This window comes from Falco punctatus (assembly GCF_963210335.1).
Source record: "Falco punctatus genome assembly, chromosome: 13".
Lineage (NCBI taxonomy): Eukaryota > Metazoa > Chordata > Aves > Falconiformes > Falconidae > Falco > Falco punctatus.
This window is the reverse complement of record NC_137593.1, coordinates 24593758-24613239: the sequence shown is the minus strand read 5'-3', so window position 1 is coordinate 24613239 and position 19482 is coordinate 24593758. Positions and strand designations below refer to the sequence as shown.

The window sequence follows — 19482 nt, the reverse complement described above, 5'->3', positions numbered from 1 at the left end:
CTCAAACCATAGGATCCTATTCTGCATATATCACTTCAGAATATATGGCTATACCTATCATATGTCATCTGTATTTTGTATGTATGTTTTCTCTAAAAATACTCTGTATGAGATAAAAGACACTGCTCTTGGCCACAGAGCATTTGCCCCAAAAGCAGCCAGTGAGACTGACACAACAGATTATAATTCCTTGCAGTGGGACAAAACTGTAGCTCAAAGTAGAGGTGCGCTAACAATTAAGGGCTTTACAGACCCCAACCTGAAAGGATGAATTATTCTCCAAAGCAAAATGTTGAACACTAGCATAGAGAATATTACTTCAGAGGCAGATTACAGTAGCCTTGCTATTTTCCATCTGGAGCTTCAGGGCAATTTACAAGTAGAGACTATTGCCATGATCAGTGGTGAGATTACAGAAGCAACATTTGCTGTGATGAACCTAAAAAAGGCAGCTCCAGGCCTAAAGTTCAATGTGCCACACCTGCTAGCAGAGAATATATGAATAATCTGATCTCCAGGCTGCAAATATTACGAGAAAGGGTTGGACAGCCCCATGCAGTGGAGCCTCACCCACTACATCCTCCTAAGGCCAAACAAAATCACTAATATGAAGACAAGCTGTGCATCGATACCTGTGCAACCCCAAAACAGTCTAAGCTGCTGCTAATGAAATCCAGCAAAACCAGGCATCCAGTGCCAGAAAGACTAGAACTCATCTCTCTGACATTAAAAAATTCTTTTATTGAACAGCTCTAAACAGTACCACCTGCAAAAAGCCTTGTTAACTGTGAGATTAATAACGTTAGCTGGAAGATAGGGTGGTTTCTATGGCATTGCTTCAGGACCTGAGGCAATTCCACTGCCCCATCACCAGAACTCCCTCAAATTTTAAACCATCTATGCATTAGCTAAGGAAAAAAACCCAACCCTACTGCTTATAGGTAAAGTCATGCTTGAAACTCAGACACAATATGATAATTTTTTTAAAATAATGTCTTGCATAAATTATAAACTATACATTGATTGCAAGAGTAGTTAAGCAAACTAAAAGGGTATAATGGGAGCAGGAGACATCTTCCTGGCCTTGTGGGCTCAAGTGAGGTTATTCCCACTGCAAAACACCAATGATCTGTCCATTATGGTCTGTAAAGTAATACTTGGCTTATTGAACACTTACTTTGTTTGAAGCTTAAAGGAAACTTGGGCACGCACCACAGAAATAAAGCTCTATTTTTGTAAAATGCTGGGGAACAAAAACAAAAATGGAAAGCCCTTACAGTTCTAATTGGCATCTCAAGACAAGCATCCCCCTTTCATGGTTTTGCTTACTATTATTCTTATTGCTGTTATTATTAATCTACCAAAACATCACACGCATACTAAACCGTTCTTCACTAGGCAATTTCTGCTCGTCAATTTAATCCTCAAAGCTACCATCAAATTTTGCACTCTCTTACATGACAGATGTAGAACTATGTTCTTTTGAGTATCTGTGGCAAAAGCAAAGAGCAGATATACCAGCCAATGCTGCAATAGGCAGTGGAGGGAGGGGGTACCAAGGCCGGCGGATGATCTGCATTAACCCCTGCGAAGGGCTGGATTTCACAGGTCAGCAAGCGCACTCAGTGGCTGCTGCGTCAGGTCCCATTCAGACATCAGTCCAAGCAACCAGCATTGTAAGGCTCTTTTGAAAATCCTTGTTATCACTTCTTAAGGCAGGTGAAAATCAATTAATTTTGAGGTTTTAAAGAAATGCCTTGCTGTGGTCAACCTTGGCCACACAGTTACAATGCATTTTGCAGAGATGCACTGCCTTTTCTTTCTATTTAGTGTAAAAGCACTTAATCTTGGTTATCAGCTCCCTGAAGGTCAGGCTTATTTCTTTAGATCTATTATTTACTGCTTGAAATTTCCAGTTCCACCTTTCCAGCTATTATAGCTTCTTTCCCCAACTCCTATTCTTTTCACGATAAATACATATGACGACTGTTGATAAAGTTAGGAGGACCGTCATTCTAAATGTCTGACCTTCTTCAAAATCTGATAATGGATACAGTTTCTGAATCATAGGTCATCTCAATTTTGCCAATAAACCATTTATTTCCAGTGGCCTTCAGACCTTGAGGTTTACTGTGCACTGCAAATGGATTCTTCAGGGAAATAGAAGACAGCCATCCTCAGCCTTTGCTTAGCGCATTAGGAGAAATACTGTACTTTGGAGAGTTTGGTTGTCCACAACATCTCATGCACCACAGTCTCTAAAACCTTCACTGCCGTGTAACATTTTCTGATGTTTGTATGAAGCTCAAAGTTATAAGCATCTTGTGTGAACTAACCTCTTTTACATTTGCAATTTATATGAAAAGGGCAGAAAAAAATCTATGCTTCCTTAAACCCTCCCAATCTAGTGAGGGCTATCCAGTCACCTTTACCATATTGTTCAACTTAGAGCTCAAGGCACAGTGCCAAGTTTTACATCACTACCTCAAATGTTATGCTGCTGTGGTAAGACCCGATTACGCCATGCTCGTAAAAGCTGTGTCAGTGCCAAGGTACACAATTTGTTGGTAGGAGTGCCTGCCAGCCTCCTTCAATGGCTTCACTGAAATGAGTTCTCAAAATGACTTGGTCTTGCAAAAACACTGCCAGAGGTATAATTCCTGTTGAAGGTCGACACTTCACGTAAACTACTGAGCAAGGTGCAGAGGAAGGCATTGAACACAAATGCCTGGCTTGATCAGTGCTTGGAAAGTTAAGCAGTGACTATATCCTGAGCAAGGGGGAACTGAGCAGGATTTACTTACCGTCAAAACTTCTGTGCTGCGCTGTTAGGGTTGTCTGCACAGAACGACCGGCTTCTTTCATCATGGCTTCAAATTCACTTCGGCTTTTGTTTGCAAAGTTCTCCTCCATCTCGCTGGTGCAGCAAGTATAGCCTTGTGGGCAGATTCGCAGGTGCTCCCCTAAAATGAGAGAAAATGTACTTGAATGGCCAGGTCTGGAAAAGGAAGGATTTCAACCCAGACAACCTCAGCATAAAAACATTGCAGCTCCCTATTTACCTAGATCTGCATCAGGCTTTACGTGTTTACCTCCTAACTGGACTTATCCTGCATTATTATAGTGGTTGGTATGAACGCAAGTACAAATTTTCTCACTGCTGACTCTGAGCCAAGGACACAAAATTCATCCATGGGGCAAGGAGAAGGGAAATACAAGCGTTTCCTGCTCAAAGTCTGCCCTACAATCCAGCTCTGCCCAGAATCCCAGAAGACGTGGAAGTCTCTTATTCAATGACATACTAGTCATCCTCACTATACTTAACATGTATATTAGTACAACTGTTTGAAACTACTTTGTCAAGAAAAAAAACAACTCCAACATTTTCCCTGACCTCCCAAACTATCCCCCCACTCCATCCTGAGAAGGCATTTCCTTAACCAGAGAGGTGAGATTAGTGAGAAGTTTTCAAAAGACAGGGATGTGCTGAATGTCAGTTTGGGTGACTAATTACCCTCCACAGATTTTGAAATCTGCTCATTCACTATTTTTTCAATGAAAAATTTCTCTCTCAGAAAGAGACAAGACCACCCAAAAAAGGGGTTGCTATGACAATTACTGATGGAATATACCCTTGGCTATAGGGAAGGACAGGAAAGGTAAGAGGACTCGGCAGTCAAATTGAAAAATTCTTCAGTATCAGAGCTCCTCCTGCCCTCTGCACATCTCTTTATTGTGGAGAAGCAAGTGTTTGCACAGGCAGAGTCAGCAACATTTTAAAAATAATTGCTTAAGTTCTTATGAGTCCTTACAAAGAAAGACACATCCACCTGCAAACACACCCTACGTTTCTCCTTACCCAGCAATAAGAATTCATTTGGATGGGGTATTTTTTTTAAAGAATAACCCCCCCCCCCCCCCCCCCCCCCGCCCTTGGTTCCAAGCACGCACAGAGATAAACCAATTACAAAGAAGTTACTGTGCTTAAGATAATTTGATTGGGATTGCCAATGATTTTGCTGGCAGTTTTACAGGACTGCTGTCTTAACGTCATAGCTGAGCTGAAACATACATTTACAATCATGTTTTATCTTGTGAGTCTCGACAGCTTCAAATCTTGAACCTGCACAGTCCTCCAGAGTTTCCCATTAAAGTCCTGAGCTATTTCCAGCGTAGAGCCCTTAGCAAATGGGTGCCTCCGGGTAAAGGGTCTTTGAAACTGGGCATGTGTCCTTCCCTTGTGAATGCCATGCCATTAGTAGCCTGACTAAGAGCAATTTTGACAGGAGTGCTCTGTAGCTGATGTACTTTAGGCAGAAGATGTTCAGGATGAGTTTGCATTTTGCTGGCCCTCAGGTCCGTGCTCACAGATGGCTCTGGAGCAACCTCTGCAGGGCGCTGGGGTGAGCTTGCCCTTGGAAAACAGGTTATCACGTCCATTTCCATGGACAGGGCAGCCTTCCTGCCTATGTAATGGGAATTGCTGCCCACCAGCATAACTCCCAGCATCAGGCTCCTGTCGTGCTCCCAGCTGAGAGGAGCGTCAGGGTCCTGTCTCCCACGGGACCCCCCTCCCAGTCCCCACGAGCACCCAGGCACCACTGTGACACACCGTCAAGAGCAATGGGGAAAGCAGCAACTTGCTTCAATATAAAAAACTAAGAGTTGAATACTTGCATCACGTGGCTTAATGCTTGCCACGCAAAACACAGTGTAAGGTGCAGTGCCTGCAAGCGGGGCTGCCCCAGCAAGGGGACACCTACACGTTCATCATCGACTTAGGCCTCTCCTTCCTTCACAAACGAGATCATTGCAATTCATTCCCTGAGATCCCTTCTGTAAAGCTGCATTTGTACAAGAAACTCACAGTGAGGATGGCTGATGTGTGACCGAGAGGCAGAAAAAAGGAGTGGTGACTTTTTGACAAGACACAGCTTTGTTTCCTGTGGTGGCAAACTAAAAACTTTCTTCTCATCTGGCCTCTCCCACCTGATTTCTGCTGCCAGGGGGTTTCTGGCAAGGATCAGTCGTTCGCTGGCAGCTGTTTTACTGTGGCGTGCACCCTTCCATGCTGCTCTCAGTGCCCCCAGGACCTCTCCGAAAGGCCTATCAACAAGGAAACGGATCCCAAAGGATGCCAATGGCTCCCTAAGACTGCCTTTACCACCATGTCTCAGTTGCTGACACATTTTGCAGACGAGGCCCTGGTTGCGTGACCCCTTGGCCCCCAAGGCACCCAAAAGCACGAGCGCTCCTGCCACCGCTCCATTCCCCACCGGTGCTCGCAGGTTCAGCCTAGGCCTCGGGCACCCCCTTACCAACCCCCCATGTTGGTACACCAAGGTAAAGCAGCGGGAAGCCGCCACCTGGGAACCCGCAGCTCCTGGCCCGCCGGCAGTGAGCCGGCCTGGCCGCGCCATGCTCCACTAACCCCTCCGGCATGGCCAGGCCGCAGCCCTGCCTGGAACCGGGAGAGCAAACGCGGCTGCCAGGGCTACCCACCTGGGAAACGTTCACTATTATTATTTAACCAGGAGACACCTACAAGTTCACCAAAGCTGCTGGTTCCCCAAACAGGCTTTAGGAACAAAAAGTGGAACGTGTGGGGATCGCCTCTGGGGAAGAAGGCGGCCTGCCCACAGTGAGGAAGAGGACGTGGAGGAAGAGCCCCACAACGCACCCCAGCTCCCTGAGGAACGACGAGGGGTGGTAGAAGCGTGAGGCCTGCTAATTAAAACGTGACGTGACTGGACAAACACCTCTCCTCTCCCGCCCTGGGCGGAGCAGGGCGCGTGTTTCAGCAGGATGGCAGGGGTCCAACGCCTTGCCATGGAGCACAGCTTCCAGCAGCCGCCGGCCAGCCCGCACCGCCGCGTCGGGGGGAACAGACAGAAAGCCAGCGAAAAGTCACACCCGTAGCTAAAATGGCTTCATTTTACACAACTTTGTGAATTGCATATAGAATTTAAAGCCTGAACTCACAGCAGTTTCAATCCCTTTTGAAGCAACATTTATCTTCGGTTACTGCAGGCATTTGTACGGGTACTCAGCACCGCAGCACTTTATCTCAGTGGGGAGCAAAGTTTTTACCATTTGTCTTTGTAATTCAAACTCAGTGCACACAAAACAGTCTTACAGCACTATAAAAATACTTTGCTTTGCTTTTTAACCTGACCCACCCTGGAAACATTATACTATTATTATTTAACCATTTTTTATTGACTCCAAAATAAACGCACTCTCGACTGTATTTTTGCTCTCCTTGTATTTCAAAGTTCATTTGTTTGCTAACTTGCCGTCACCACTGAAGCTACACTATAAATATCTCCGGGTTCCCTTGGTAGGAGATTATCTGCAGATACCTCCGGAGAGCTGGAGATGTTTTATGAGGAGTAAATCTGCAAGATACCCTGCGCGTTCTCCTCTCCACTGCTGCGTCAGAGAAATTTCCCCTCGTATACAACTGACATGATGCTAACTGCTTGCTCCAGAGCACATGCTCCTGGTGCCTGGAAGAGCTTTATAGAAAGCACATGAGCATGGCAGAAGCTAAACTGGCAGCAAGCAGAGGTCCATTCCAAACCTCCCTGAAGATAACAAATACACTTTCAGTGACTCAGGCCAACTCCATCAGGCCCAGAGAGAATTATACTGCTCCATGTGAGTCTGTAAGTGAAACCCAGCCATCTTCCCTGAGCCCTTGACTTGCAACCCCCCCGCTGAGCGTGGCTGGTAGTGGAGCACGGAGGTGCCTGGGGTGCACTCAATGGCTCAGCTAGTACCAGCTCCACGCTGCCCTAAGCGCTCTGGATTTAAGACACACTTGTAAGAAAGACAGGATGCACTTTGGGATCCTCGGCTTCCCTTCAGAAAACTATTGGCTTGCCCAAGCCTCCAGCAGCCAAAATATGTGGTTCCATCTGGGTCTCCCTTGAAGAGCCACCTCTCCTGCAAAGGCTGCCGAAGGCGTGGTGGGATGTAACCCACCTATTTTACAGTCTCCTGGAAATGAAGACAGGGCAGAGCATGCATGAAAACAGCATCGAACAAATATCTCATTTATGATTAACTGCCCTGGAGTGGAAAGGAACAGGCAGGAGGCTGATGACAAGAAAATATCACACTGCCTGGCTACAGGCTTGAATTGTCCTTCAAATACCCTCTCAGCTGGCTGGGTTAACAGATCATTTTGGCTATCAGATTCATTACTGCCTTTGAGAGTGCTGAACATGAAATCACTTGACAACTTCCTCGTCAGGGGTGGAGCCGGCTGGGCTGCTTTGCGGCAGGGTCCTCACAGGAGGAATACCCCTGCTCTCAGCCACCACCAACACAAGCTGAGACGGGGCTCAGCTCCCCACTTCTTCCCCCGCGTGCTCCCAGCACCACTGCCCTGGCCCACGCAGGCTCCCCTTGGCCACCGGCCTGCCGGCCACGGGCTGTGCCGGGAGCTGCTGCAGCCATGGCGTGTGGCGTAACGCAGTGGGGCTGCACGATCTCAGCTGGCTGAAGTCGGAAAAGCTCTCTAGCTGTTCACTGCTGCTGTGTTTCACCCCACCATGAGGCTCCATAGCCATGGAACCAAGAGAGAAGGGCAGTCCCAGGGGTGTAAAATGCAATACTGAGAGATGAGTCCTTGGCTCCTTTAACCATGTAAATAGCACTATTTCTATTTCTCTCACAGGATGTTGGAGATTGAATTCATTACAATGTTTGCAGAAGGTTTGGGGTTATTCGGATGTGTCAGAGTATCTAAATGCAAATTATTACAAAATCATTCCTCCCAGAGGTTAATTTACTTCAGGCTGTGATAAATCTGTCATGATTCTTCCCTCATATTTGTAGCCCTCCTCCCACTCGCTTTCCAAACTGCTCCAAAACCTCTTTTCACACTCCTAGATCAAAACTGACCTCTGGTTGCCTCAATCCAGTCCCCCATGCCAGGACACCTACAGCCCAAACCCCCTCCTTGGGGGTTTCTGGGTGGATATGCCTCAGGCAATCAGGCTTGCTGAAGTCCCACACGGCTGAGACCCCCCTGCCAGGCACGGCAGGGACACCAGGATGCAGCCCCTGGCCAGGTACAGCCCGTAAACATGAGAGCACCCAGCAGCTGAGGAGCTCCAGCCCTCTCCTCCTGCCCCTGGCAAGCACAACCACCTGTTGGCCTCTCCCTCTTCATACCTAAACCCCATCCAGGGTAATGAGCAACACAGTCAGGAACTGACGGCCAAACAGTGGAATTCAGACCACGAGTTTTTGATTTCTTTTTTGTTCTCCCTTCTGTTGCGTGGTGTTTGGTTTGTTTTTTTTTTTCCCCATGTCAGAGTGTCTGCAGCGGATACAAAACGAGCCTGGAGGTGGTACAGATGTTAAAAATACCTTGCAAAGAGGTAGTGCAATGAAAGTAAATCCCCTTCCTTATGCCTCCCAGCTTTTCCTGCTTCAGGTGTTCCTGTCCCCATCTCTCTTGAAATACATCACTTTAAAGAGAACATGATTTAGCACATGCTGATAAGTAACTGACAGCATGCCCTCTAGCACTAGTACCCTGATGCTATCTTGAAACAGTCTTGTCACAGATAACTCCTAGAGGGAATGGGGGTACCCAAAAAACGTTCGGACTAGGAGACAGTCCTGGCAGACCGCCCTAGGAAGAGCTCTTCATGCCCTTTTCATTCTAGATGCACTGAGAAACATCAGCCGATAAGCCATTTCCAGACACCTACGCCCCATAAAATTTGTGTAAGGTGTCCGGATGCACAGCTAGTCTCTCATAGTAGTTACTAACATAAAACTGAACTGGCTACCAGACTGCTCTATTAAGGAGACTGCGTATCAGGAATTTTCCCATATCGCAAAGGCAGGTGTTAGCTAAGAGCTGTGCAGCCCATTTCTTTGCTTTGCAGTCAGCTGCTGGCAAAACATGGTATCTTCTATTTTCTGATAATGTACTAAGAGAATTGTCTTTGGCTTTGTTTTGCACATAATGTCACAGCAGGCCTGAATATTAAGTATTAGTATGGCAAGGCTTCACACTTTGATCAAAATGCACCGGGACATGTCCTCCCCGGTCTCAGCGATACCACCGCCTGAGGATATGCATGGTGAGGCAGGGCTGTAGGCTGGCCAAGAGAAATCAGGGCAGGATATGGTCATGAGGAAGGGCTGTGCTCACGTGAAGTCATGATTTTCCTGCACTTTCATACCAAGGAGCACCTCAGGATAAGTAGAGGTGGCAGGGTGTAGCTGGGAACCGGCCCCACCACTGACTCGGTGGGCACCTTGGATGAGCCAGACTGGGAGCTAATGCAATGAGGGGGAGGGGAGAGCCAGAGATAAACTGTCTGCTTTACCAGCACCCTGCTGGAACCCCCCAATGACATCAGCACGTGCTACGTGGCAGGACCCAGGTTAACCCAGCCCAAGGTCACTGCAGTGCCACAGTTCACACACAGAGGACTGTGAGGAAGAGGCAGATGCCATCTCACCTGCTGCATCCACAGCAGCCTCCCCATGCACATCAGTGCTGCCTCCCAGACTCAGTAAGGCGAGAGGGATTGGGTTCTAGCACAACCAGCTCCTATTTCTTTTTGCTGCTGCTGAGGGAGTAGCTGGGTATCTCAAGGGACTGATAACAAGGGCATGAAGTCTTTTCAAGCTGCACGCCACAGGTCTGAATTTGTCCCGTGTCAGCAGCTTTTGTAATGCCTTACCATCTGACTGCTGATCAAATAGCTTGTGCTATCTGGGATGAACTAATGTTTTCGTTCCAGATAAAGAAAACAAGCACTACGTTCCACATCAGTGATAAAAACAGCAAACCAGAGAAAATAGCTAGAGAATATGCTTATTCTCTTAAAGCAATGCACGTGTTTAAGATGAGACAATAGCAAAACATTAAATGCTTGTTCTCACAGTTTATCATTCAAACCAGGATTATACCAACAGAAGTGAACAACCAAGAGCAGATAATCCATAAGATTTTCTTTTTCCACGCCTTACCTTTCTACTCAACCGGGATTTAATAAACTATCAAAACACTGTTAACCAAATAAGACAACTTAATCTGGCTACTGTGCGGAGTTGGCTCCCTACCAGGTTAGCAGGGTTCTGTTATTGCATTACGGTGAAACCCTGACACAGGGACAGATACAGGTATTTCTGAGAAATATCACAACTGGCATCCTCAGAGCAGAAAAGCACAGATGGGTGGGAGGGCTTCGGGAATGCTGCGTTTCCTACTGACACAGGCCATTCAAGTTGGGAGCCCGGCTCCCAGGGAGCTGGGTGGGAGGGTGCAGGGGAGGCTGAATGGGAATTTCCTCTGTATTTGCTCTGTTGATGTGTTGAAATACTTTGGGCTCCTTAGGCTGTCAATTCAGTGTCACGCTCACACGCTGCAAGGGTGGTATCAATTTGTTTAATCCTAGACCCTGATGTCAGAGGAATTTATAAAGCAGGCAAACATGGTTAAAAAAAAAAAAAAAGTTAATTTAAAGAGGAGAAAGAGCCATGTCTATGTCCTGGAAAAATACTGAGTTCAGAGTAGATGCCTTAAGAAATGACAGTCTGAAAATCCGGATGTCATCTATGTATGTTACAGTGGCAAACTGCCCAAAGGAAGGGGACAGAGAAAATGTCACAAATGCTGACAACAGACCTGATTCTTACTGAAAACATCTGCATGAAAGCACTTCACCCATGCATTGCTCCTTTCCATTTTGGGAGTGTCTTTCTGAATGAAATGGAAATACCCCTTCCCACCACTCTGCTCCCCCCGTTTCTCACTCAGGACCTGGATCTGCCCATAGCTACATGGGCCTGACTGCCTCTGCCTCCGAGATGTGCACATGCAGCAGGAATCAGCACAGGGTGCAATGATCCAAGCCTGTGTTTAAAGACAAAGTAGGAAACACTTTATAATTTGCAGCAGAAAATATTTTTTTCAGCGGTTTGAGAGAGGAATTGAAGAATGAGAGCCAAATCCACACATTCCACAAGTAATGAGGGACCTCTATCTAGCAGAACTGACTGAACACACCAAACCCCAACACTCCTCAGATGCTCTTCTGGGCACTGGACCCACTGTTGGGAAGCTCCTGAGCAGGTCTGTGCCCCAGGAAAGGAGATAATCCATTATGAAAGGCTTCAAAGGGGAGCTGGGACATGGTCTACAATTAGCACTCTCCAAATAAATCAATCTTGAAAGAAGCCCTCAATTCAGACTAGACCAGTCACAAGGATTATGGAGAAACACACAGGGAGTTCACTGTTACACTCTTTCCTCTCCCCTTCTCTGAAAAACAGAAAACTCTTAAAAAAAAGAATCTTAGACAAGGGAAGAATTATCTTGTCTCTTCACATAACACTTGTGGGGACGTATTGAAGTTGTGTGTTGTAATCCATCACTATCAACCTCTTTCAGAGTTGTCCTGAGCACATCAGCTTCTCACCAGATGTTTTGGTTCTTTTATTTTTTTCCTTCTTCTTGGAACAAAGAGTCTTTTTATCCTCAGTTTGCTGCAATCTAAAATAAGATCAAACTGGAAACCTATCACTCTTATCAGATGCAGCTTCACTGGAGGCTTCATAACAACATAAATATGTTATTACATAAGAGGCAAAGCAATTCATTAAGCAGGATCCCTTTTTCCAATTTCTTCTCAGAAAAAACATCTACTGGAGAAACTGTCAGCTCTTCCCCATGGACTAGCAGCTTGCTGCCAGAAGGATCAGACTGGAAAAGGAATCTTAGTAGTAAATTGAGGATTAAAGATGTGGTTCCCACTAAGAGATTTAAGAGGTGAAGGTTTTTGGTTTATTCTCCATTAAGAAGAAAAAAAAAAAAAAAAAAAAATGCTATGGGGCAATAATTCATATGATCCATGACAGAAACCTGAGGAAGAGTTTGGTCAAAAACAACAGGCTTTTCCAGCCCCCTGCTGAAGCCCTACAAGGAAAATGGTGACACTTCACTTTGGGTTATTTTGGGGTAAAGACACTAAGAAGCTTCAGAAAGCTTGTAAGATTGTTGCTCAAGAATGGGGAGTGCTTGTGGCTAGTCCCAGTCATTTCAGTGCAAAGAACAAACCTGGATTAACCTCTCCCAGAGGAGTCAACATTCAGAGAACACGTCCTTCTAAGCCCAGCAAAGCTGCTCAAGCAGTAGATGTTGGTGTGAAAATCATGAAAAGCATCTTTCTGGGTTTCAGACACATGCTCAACACCAGGTTCCTGCAAGGCACCCCCTTTTTCTTACCCCTCTGCCACCCTTGCAGGATGCTGTGCTGAGCAGGATGTACCACACCAGAGGAGGAGGTTGGGCACGATGCACAAGTGGGCTGGCACGGCTGCCCACTGTGATGAGCTACACTCCTGGCTGGTAGCTTACCCAAATGAGGACCACATGCTGCTTCCTCCTGCTGAGCACAGCTACAGACACTGCTGGTAGCATCGGGGACTCCGGGGGCAGCCCATTCCCTTCCTACAGGAGGGTGTCTGCGCCCAAGAAGGATCTCACCTTCTAGCAACAAAAATCTCCCAAGGGAAAACAAACAAATTAAAAAACCTCAATCACTCTGCTGGTAAGAATGAAAACGACTCCTGAGTTTGCAAAAAAACTTGTCTTTAAACAGTTATTAAACAAACTAAGGTCTTAGATCTGAACCTGATTCTGAGAGTTTGCAAAACCAAAATGCCTATGCCTAAAAATTTAAGAAATTAGGTTTAATGACACTCATTAATCTTGAATTCCATAAATATGTGTATACTTTTCAAAATTAAAAGTAAGAAGATGCATGTAACGAATTGTCTGCACCCCAAAAATTCAGGATCATCTTTTTCTAGATCGTTGTAAAAACTTAGAGACTTTACCTACGCAGAGTTGTTGGCTTGTGCCATACATTAGGAATGCTTATATCTTCTCCAAAACTCTTTGCTGTATGTGTTGGCAGGGATGTGGGAAGGTGCAGGATTGGAGGGGCAAGTTCTGATTGCTGTGGGCTTTTTCACTTTGCAACTTGAAGCTCTTGTCAGCCCCAGAAATACTTGGTACTTCTTCAGCTTTATTTGTTCATAGCAAAAGCGCTGAACAACTGTGGAGCCCTTTCCTACAATTTGAGTCACAATGAAAGGAAACGGCAAGTACGGGGTCATCTTGTGGGAAGACAAAATTGCAGATTTCCAGTTTGACAAAACTGATGCAGCTGAAGCAGAACTTGGACAGACAAGTACCAGCGTCAAGGCTGGAGTCTGCAGAAGCCTCTGGCCACTGTGTGCAAGAAATCTGCAGCAGAAGGAAATCAATATGCTGCCTTTCACTTCTGGTTGCAGAAGCATGTAGGTGAAACCTGTGCCATCGCTCTTCTTTTTTATGTTTCCATCTGATCTTCCAAAAGCAGGTTACAGAAAACTGCCTGTAAACCCAAAGATGCAATGGATATTCATAAAGAGCTCCTCTTCCACCCCTAAAATTAATCCAGGGGTATAAGGAGATGAGGGCACCAGCCTGGTCCTGCCACAACCATTCCATGAACAGATTTCTGCTTCCACAAGAGTCAAACCCTCACCTTTGACCCCTGCACAGAGAGGTGACCCAGAGGACCAGGTTTAAACTGGGATGAACATGTAAAATTCCAATGCTCTGCTAGATCTCAGCATGGTTCATAGTGCGTATGCCCAAAATTTTACCAGAGAAATTTATTTTAAGCAACTTCTGTTTGAAAACTTAATGGAAGTGTAGCTGTTCTCCCCTGAGCGTCAGGAACAGATGACTAAGAAATGTTGCCAGTATCTGTCTTTCAGCGAGATTAGTGTTGGGTTTGTGTGGTATCCTATTTATAACTTTGACAAACAGCTCACCCAATCATTTCATACTTAATCATAGCTGTCTGCCCAGCTCCCTTCAGAGAAAAGCTTTTCAAAAAGTATGTGCCAACATAATACGAACAAAAGGAAGCAAACCACAGTCAAGAAAAAATAGACCTTGCTCCCCAAACCAGCAACCAGCAAAAGCTCACGAGCTATACAGAAACCAGGTCTTGGTAAATCATAAGGCGTAATTAGAGCATCATTATTCATGGGACTGCATAGCTATAGTTAGTCAGTGTTTCCACTGTAAACCCCTATTTTCATAGAGGTTTGCAACTCAGCTGCAAGAAATTAGCCTGTGATGAAATTTGGCAGTAGAAATTTTAGAGCAAGGATTATTTTTTTTTAAACCATTCAAAGATTCCACCCCCCACCCCACCCCCCTTCAATTCCTCTCTTACTTCTGAGGCTGTAGCAGTACTTGTAAAAGAAACAGAAAACACTTCTACGTGCTCTTTGATGTTTGGTTTCTGTGCATGTCTCCATGTGGTTAATGGGACCAAAAGCACCAATTTAGTGGGGATTTTCAAATATAGAAGTCTTAAAAAATTGAAGTTGCGACTCCCACAACAATTACAACTCTACTTTCCTTTGGACGTATTCATAAGTATTACGATCTATGGTGTTAATTGCTATGCATTAAGGGGCCTTCACATTCAGAGTAAACCCTACATATTCACCAAGTGCCAAAGACGGGTTTATTTTTCATGGGATAGAGCTGTTAGATTTCTTTACATCTTTCTTTCTTTGAAATAACATTTTCCAGGGATTATAAGAGATTACTTTCTGCTGGACTCGTCCTTAAGCCGTATATTTGCCTGGCTGCTTCCTCCCTGCCTACCTGACTCTTCCAGTGGGGCTCATGTTTCAGCACGTACACAGGCATCCTTGCGACCACTAAGAGCAAGCAGGAGGATATGAAAGGGACAGAAGAAACATCGTGATGGGACATTTTATCCCAGTCAGTGCCAGACAGAGCCTTTCAGAACATTTTCAACTACTTAAGAGGAACAGACTGCTGTTTGCCTTTGTAAGAACATTAGAAGAATGCATTTGCTCTTTTCCAACTAGCTCTGGCTGAAGCAATCCTAGAGATTCAGCATCCCCAGATATGAATGAGATTTACTTTCACACATATGGACCACATGCTAGCAAGGTACAGCAGTCTCTGGGCACTATGCCTGGTTGTCACTGCATGCCACAAGCGGCATACATCAGAAGGTACCTGCTTCAAGTGCAGTCCCAGCTCAGAGTGGTGGAACAGTTGCCCAGCTTGAAAAAAACACTAAAACGGTGAGTCTGAAGATTTACAAGCCTCAGTTTGGAACTGGATCACTGTGAGTGGTCTGAGTGTCCATCCCCATATCTTTGGTGGACAGGTTTTTAAAGATCTGACTAGTTTATGCAGGCAATTTGATTTTCTAGTGAAACAGATGCCAGCACGTAGCATCACCATGCTTCAGACCCTGTATTCCTGGACCTTGATGTTGGCATATGGGGAAGTGGGCCACCTCTGAGCTTCTAACACCTTGCAATGTTCATGCCTGCCTTGGAGCTCCCCACCCCAGCTCTAATGGGCCTCCCCTCAGACAGCTGACACCAAACTCCCTGCAAACCCAATGCACCTTTCAGAGGACTAGAACAGCAACACCATCTCTTCTGACTGGGAGGAAAGCAGATACACCATCTCCTTGACCACTACGATTTGTGAAAACCATGAAAGAAAACTTCTCCCCTTCAGACTGAATGTACTTACCTCTGCTACAAATTGTAGCAACCACAGTATCTGTGTTGCGCTGAGGATGTGAACTCCTGCCATGTCTTAGAAACAGTACAAAGCAGAATTCCTAGACACAGTACTTGAATCTGCTTTTCAAGGCAGTGGTTAGAAATTAAGAGGCAAATGAACTCGGTAAGATTACTCATGTACTTTCAATCATTTACAGGAATGTTAGCAAGATCTTGGTTTCAGAGGGCTGGATCACGCTTTCCCACTGCAACCATTATTAACCTGACATAACATGTTCATACAGTAAGAGATGATAACGATGCTGTAACTGGTCTCCATAGAATATGCTTATGAATAGGGAATATCTTAGAGAAACTGTCATTCATTATGTGCTCAGCTAAATGCATAAAGATGGGTGAAGGAAAAGCTCTGCATCTTCATGAATTTATAACTTTAAAAAAGTCCATTCTTGACATTTTGGTTATTGGGTCTTTTTCACTGGAGTGTTGCCAAGAAGTGGCAGAGTCAGTTTAAATGCAAACTGCACAATTGTTTTCTTCACCTCTTTTCCCTTGAACCTAAATGTTCAGTCTTCTGCAGCCACCTTAAAAGGCATCCCAGGCTAGTCAGTAAAAGATGCAACTTTTAAAACCTGAATTTATTTCTCCCAATACTCTGTATCCAAGTAGGTATGTTATTCCCATCTGGGAAAATCTGTAGTACTTCCCAGGTACTTAACTAGGTCTAAACCCAGGATCCCAGTCCAAGTGGCAAGCTCTCCTTCTGATTCCTCTGTTCTCTGAGCTCACCAAGATGATTTTGCTCTTGAATAATCACATTCTTTGTGCATCACAGCACAACAACACTGTCACCAATTTTTTCTTTTTTTGTCTTAGCCCAAAAGAAGGGACCATCCCCAGGATTCAGAAAGCAGTTTTATCAATTCTGCAAGTCAACTCCACTTCCAGATTCAGTTAAGCCAGTGGAAAATGCTCTTGGCACTCGTAAAGATGCAGTGTATTGCCTCCACACGTCCCCCAGTCTGGCCGCTATTAGCCCAAGTCATGAATATAATTCAAAAGCACTTTCTCTTTTTGCAAGATCTTAGAAAAAATTTAGTATCTGTCTAACCAGTAAGTAAATGACCAATGATCAATGTTTTTCAGCAATGCCTTGCAGCATTCTTCCCCCTAGCCCTGCCCACCTCATGGATTGTTTCTGAGCTACTGACACAAAACCAAGCACCCACAGAGAAGCAAAGGCTCCCAGAGCAGAAGACTGCGTTCTGCAGAGCAGTCATGCTTGTGTGCAGGTTGCTTGCCTCCCACCAGCTATGTGGCCTTTTACTAACCAATTTGGTTGGAAACTGGAGAGGATTTGCTCCTCTGAGCACCCATGGAAGTAAACACTGTGCAATTCTCTTGGTTTTGGTGCTCACAAGCAAGTCATGTTGCAGCCTTCAGGCTTCCCCAGGGTACTGCTCCTCTCCTACCATATGTGCTCACACAGCTTGAATGCCAGTCATGGTAAGCCTCAGCGAACCTGCACTGGAGAAAATCCAAGTGGAAATCTCACGGGAACAGGTGTTGTCACTGGGGATGCTTAGAAACAGGCTGGGCAAACAGCTCTAAATATACTCTACTGAGCAACTCTTACTTGCTGTATCCGCTGAGACCACACGGTCTCAGACGACTTCTTCATCCTCCATTTCCCAAGATGTTATGACCTGCCCATCCCCCTGGCTTGCGTGTCAGGCAATGGTATAAATCATAGCCAAGGCTCCTGCACCCCACTTGGGAATCAGGACAACACATCGCCACGGTTGAACGATGCACAATACAATTGCTTAGCGCCCACTGACCGATGCCCGGCCCGTCTCTTAGCAGTAAATGGCCAGCTCCCCCCAGTTTATATACTGAGCATGGCGTTCTATGGTATGGAATATCCCTTTGGCTAGTCTGGGCCAGCTGTCCTGGCTCTGCTCCTCCCTGGCTTCTTGTGCCCCTCCTCACTGCCAGAGCATGGGAAGCTGGAAAGGCCTTGACTTAGAGTAAGCACTACTCAGCAACAACTAAAACATCAGTGTGTTACCAATATTATTCTCATACTAAATCCAAACACAGCACTGTACCACCTGGCAAGAAAATTAACTCTGTCCCAGCTGAAACCAGGACACATCCATCAGGATGTGAGAGTGACAGTCAACTACACTTACCCAGCATTAGAAATAAGAGGGTGCGACAAGATATGCAACTTTAATTGCATCCTCATTCCCTGTGACAGCTGAAAACCCCTTAATTAATACACTTCACACACTGTTTTTGATCTAGTTCAAATTCCAACCATCAGCAGAGTCTGCTTGTCCCATTCCTGCTGAGAGATCCCCTGGGATTTGTGATGCCCATCACCTGGCCTCGCTTGAGCAGGGAGACAGCAGCAGATACCTCTCCCTTGCTATGAAATACTCCCCTCCCCTCCCTTCTGAGTACAAATGGCTCCAGAAGCTTCCTCAGCACTCCCAATCATCCTCCTTCCCTTGGCATATGGAATTTAACCCTTTAATAAAACAAACTCCCCGTCCCCCACCTGTCTTCCAGCCCATCTCTGAAATTCAACCGTGAGACTTCTCTGTTCTGTTACAAAGGGTATGTGACTGGTCTCCTGTGATCAACAGATTCTACTTGTCCTTGCACACATACGGCTCATCAGCTGTGGACAACACCACATTACTGAAGGAAGGAGAAGGCTGCATGGTGGACCAGCAGCTCAACTGTCATCTCTTGTTCTTCCTTCCCAGGCCCTTCTCACTGATGCAGATTACCCACTCACTCCTTCCTCTTCTTTGACCCCTTTCACTGCAGTCCTGTGGTTCCCCATATTGATGCTGGGTAGGCAAGCAGCGCTGGAGCAGCAGCACAGCAGCTACGCTATGAGCTCCACAGCTCCTGTGAAGCACAATCTTGGTGTCCTCAAAGTCCCCACTTCCCTCACAGCATGCTGCATCGGGGACACAGCATGCTGCTTCTATCCCAGCGTGACCTCCCACTGACAACCAGCTAGTCCCTCTGCTTACAGAGTTCTGCATCTGCCTTAAGGTATTCATTATGGTGCACAAACAACAAAACCTGCACTTCGATCAGCAGTTGCCTTAAGCCAGCTTCTGAGGCAGCATCTGACAAGGGGAACAAATGGGAACGGATCAGATCTCCTTGCAGAAGAGCTGCTGTTAGAAATCCAGCTCCTCTTCAACATGACTCAAAGCACTTGCTGTAACTTCAGCTTGCTGCCCACCTGAGGCCTGAAGCTTCTCCCACTGAAATCAACAGCAAAACTCACGCTGACTTCAAAGGCAGAGGGACCAGACCCCCAGCGCTTTCAACTCTTGCAACCCACCTGTGTGTTTAACAGCAGGTTAGCCAAATTGCAAAGAGGCTTCCTATCCATCAACCCTCTTCTGAGCGGCAGAGAGGTTTGTCCAAACACAGGCAAAGCCTTTTGCTCACTTACTTTAATCACAGCCGCTATACAGTGATTGTCACGATGTCAGGAGCTTGAACAATGTGCCACTTTTCAGAAGGGAAGCATGCTGCAAGTGAGACGCTTCACAGACACTACTGGCCTGAACCAACAGTTCCTGCAGGGTGGACTTCATATGTTCTGTGCCAAACAGCCAACTAAATTCCTAGCCATGACCCTTTAGACTCTGTAATTAAAGACACTCGCAAACCTGAGCTTCCTTCACAGGTCTTGAAAGCATTCTTACTTTATGCTTCTACCTGCCAGAAGATGTGGACTTCTAGATGGATTTTAGGGTTTCGTTTTTTTCAAGCCCGAAATACGATATTTCAATAAAGGGAACCAAAGGTGACGGCAACAAGTTA

The 19482-nt window shown here is 45.8% G+C and overlaps 1 protein-coding gene across 1 annotated transcript in view; it reads right to left on the bottom strand.

Annotated features, from left to right (window-relative positions):
- GPC1 (glypican 1) overlaps window positions 1-19482 on the bottom strand; it is a 209763-nt gene that overhangs the window by 101227 nt on the left and 89054 nt on the right. The window contains exon 2 of the mRNA XM_080409686.1: window positions 2805-2963. Within this exon, the coding sequence (XP_080265812.1) occupies window positions 2805-2963 (159 nt within the window). The remainder of the gene's footprint in view (window positions 1-2804; window positions 2964-19482) is intronic.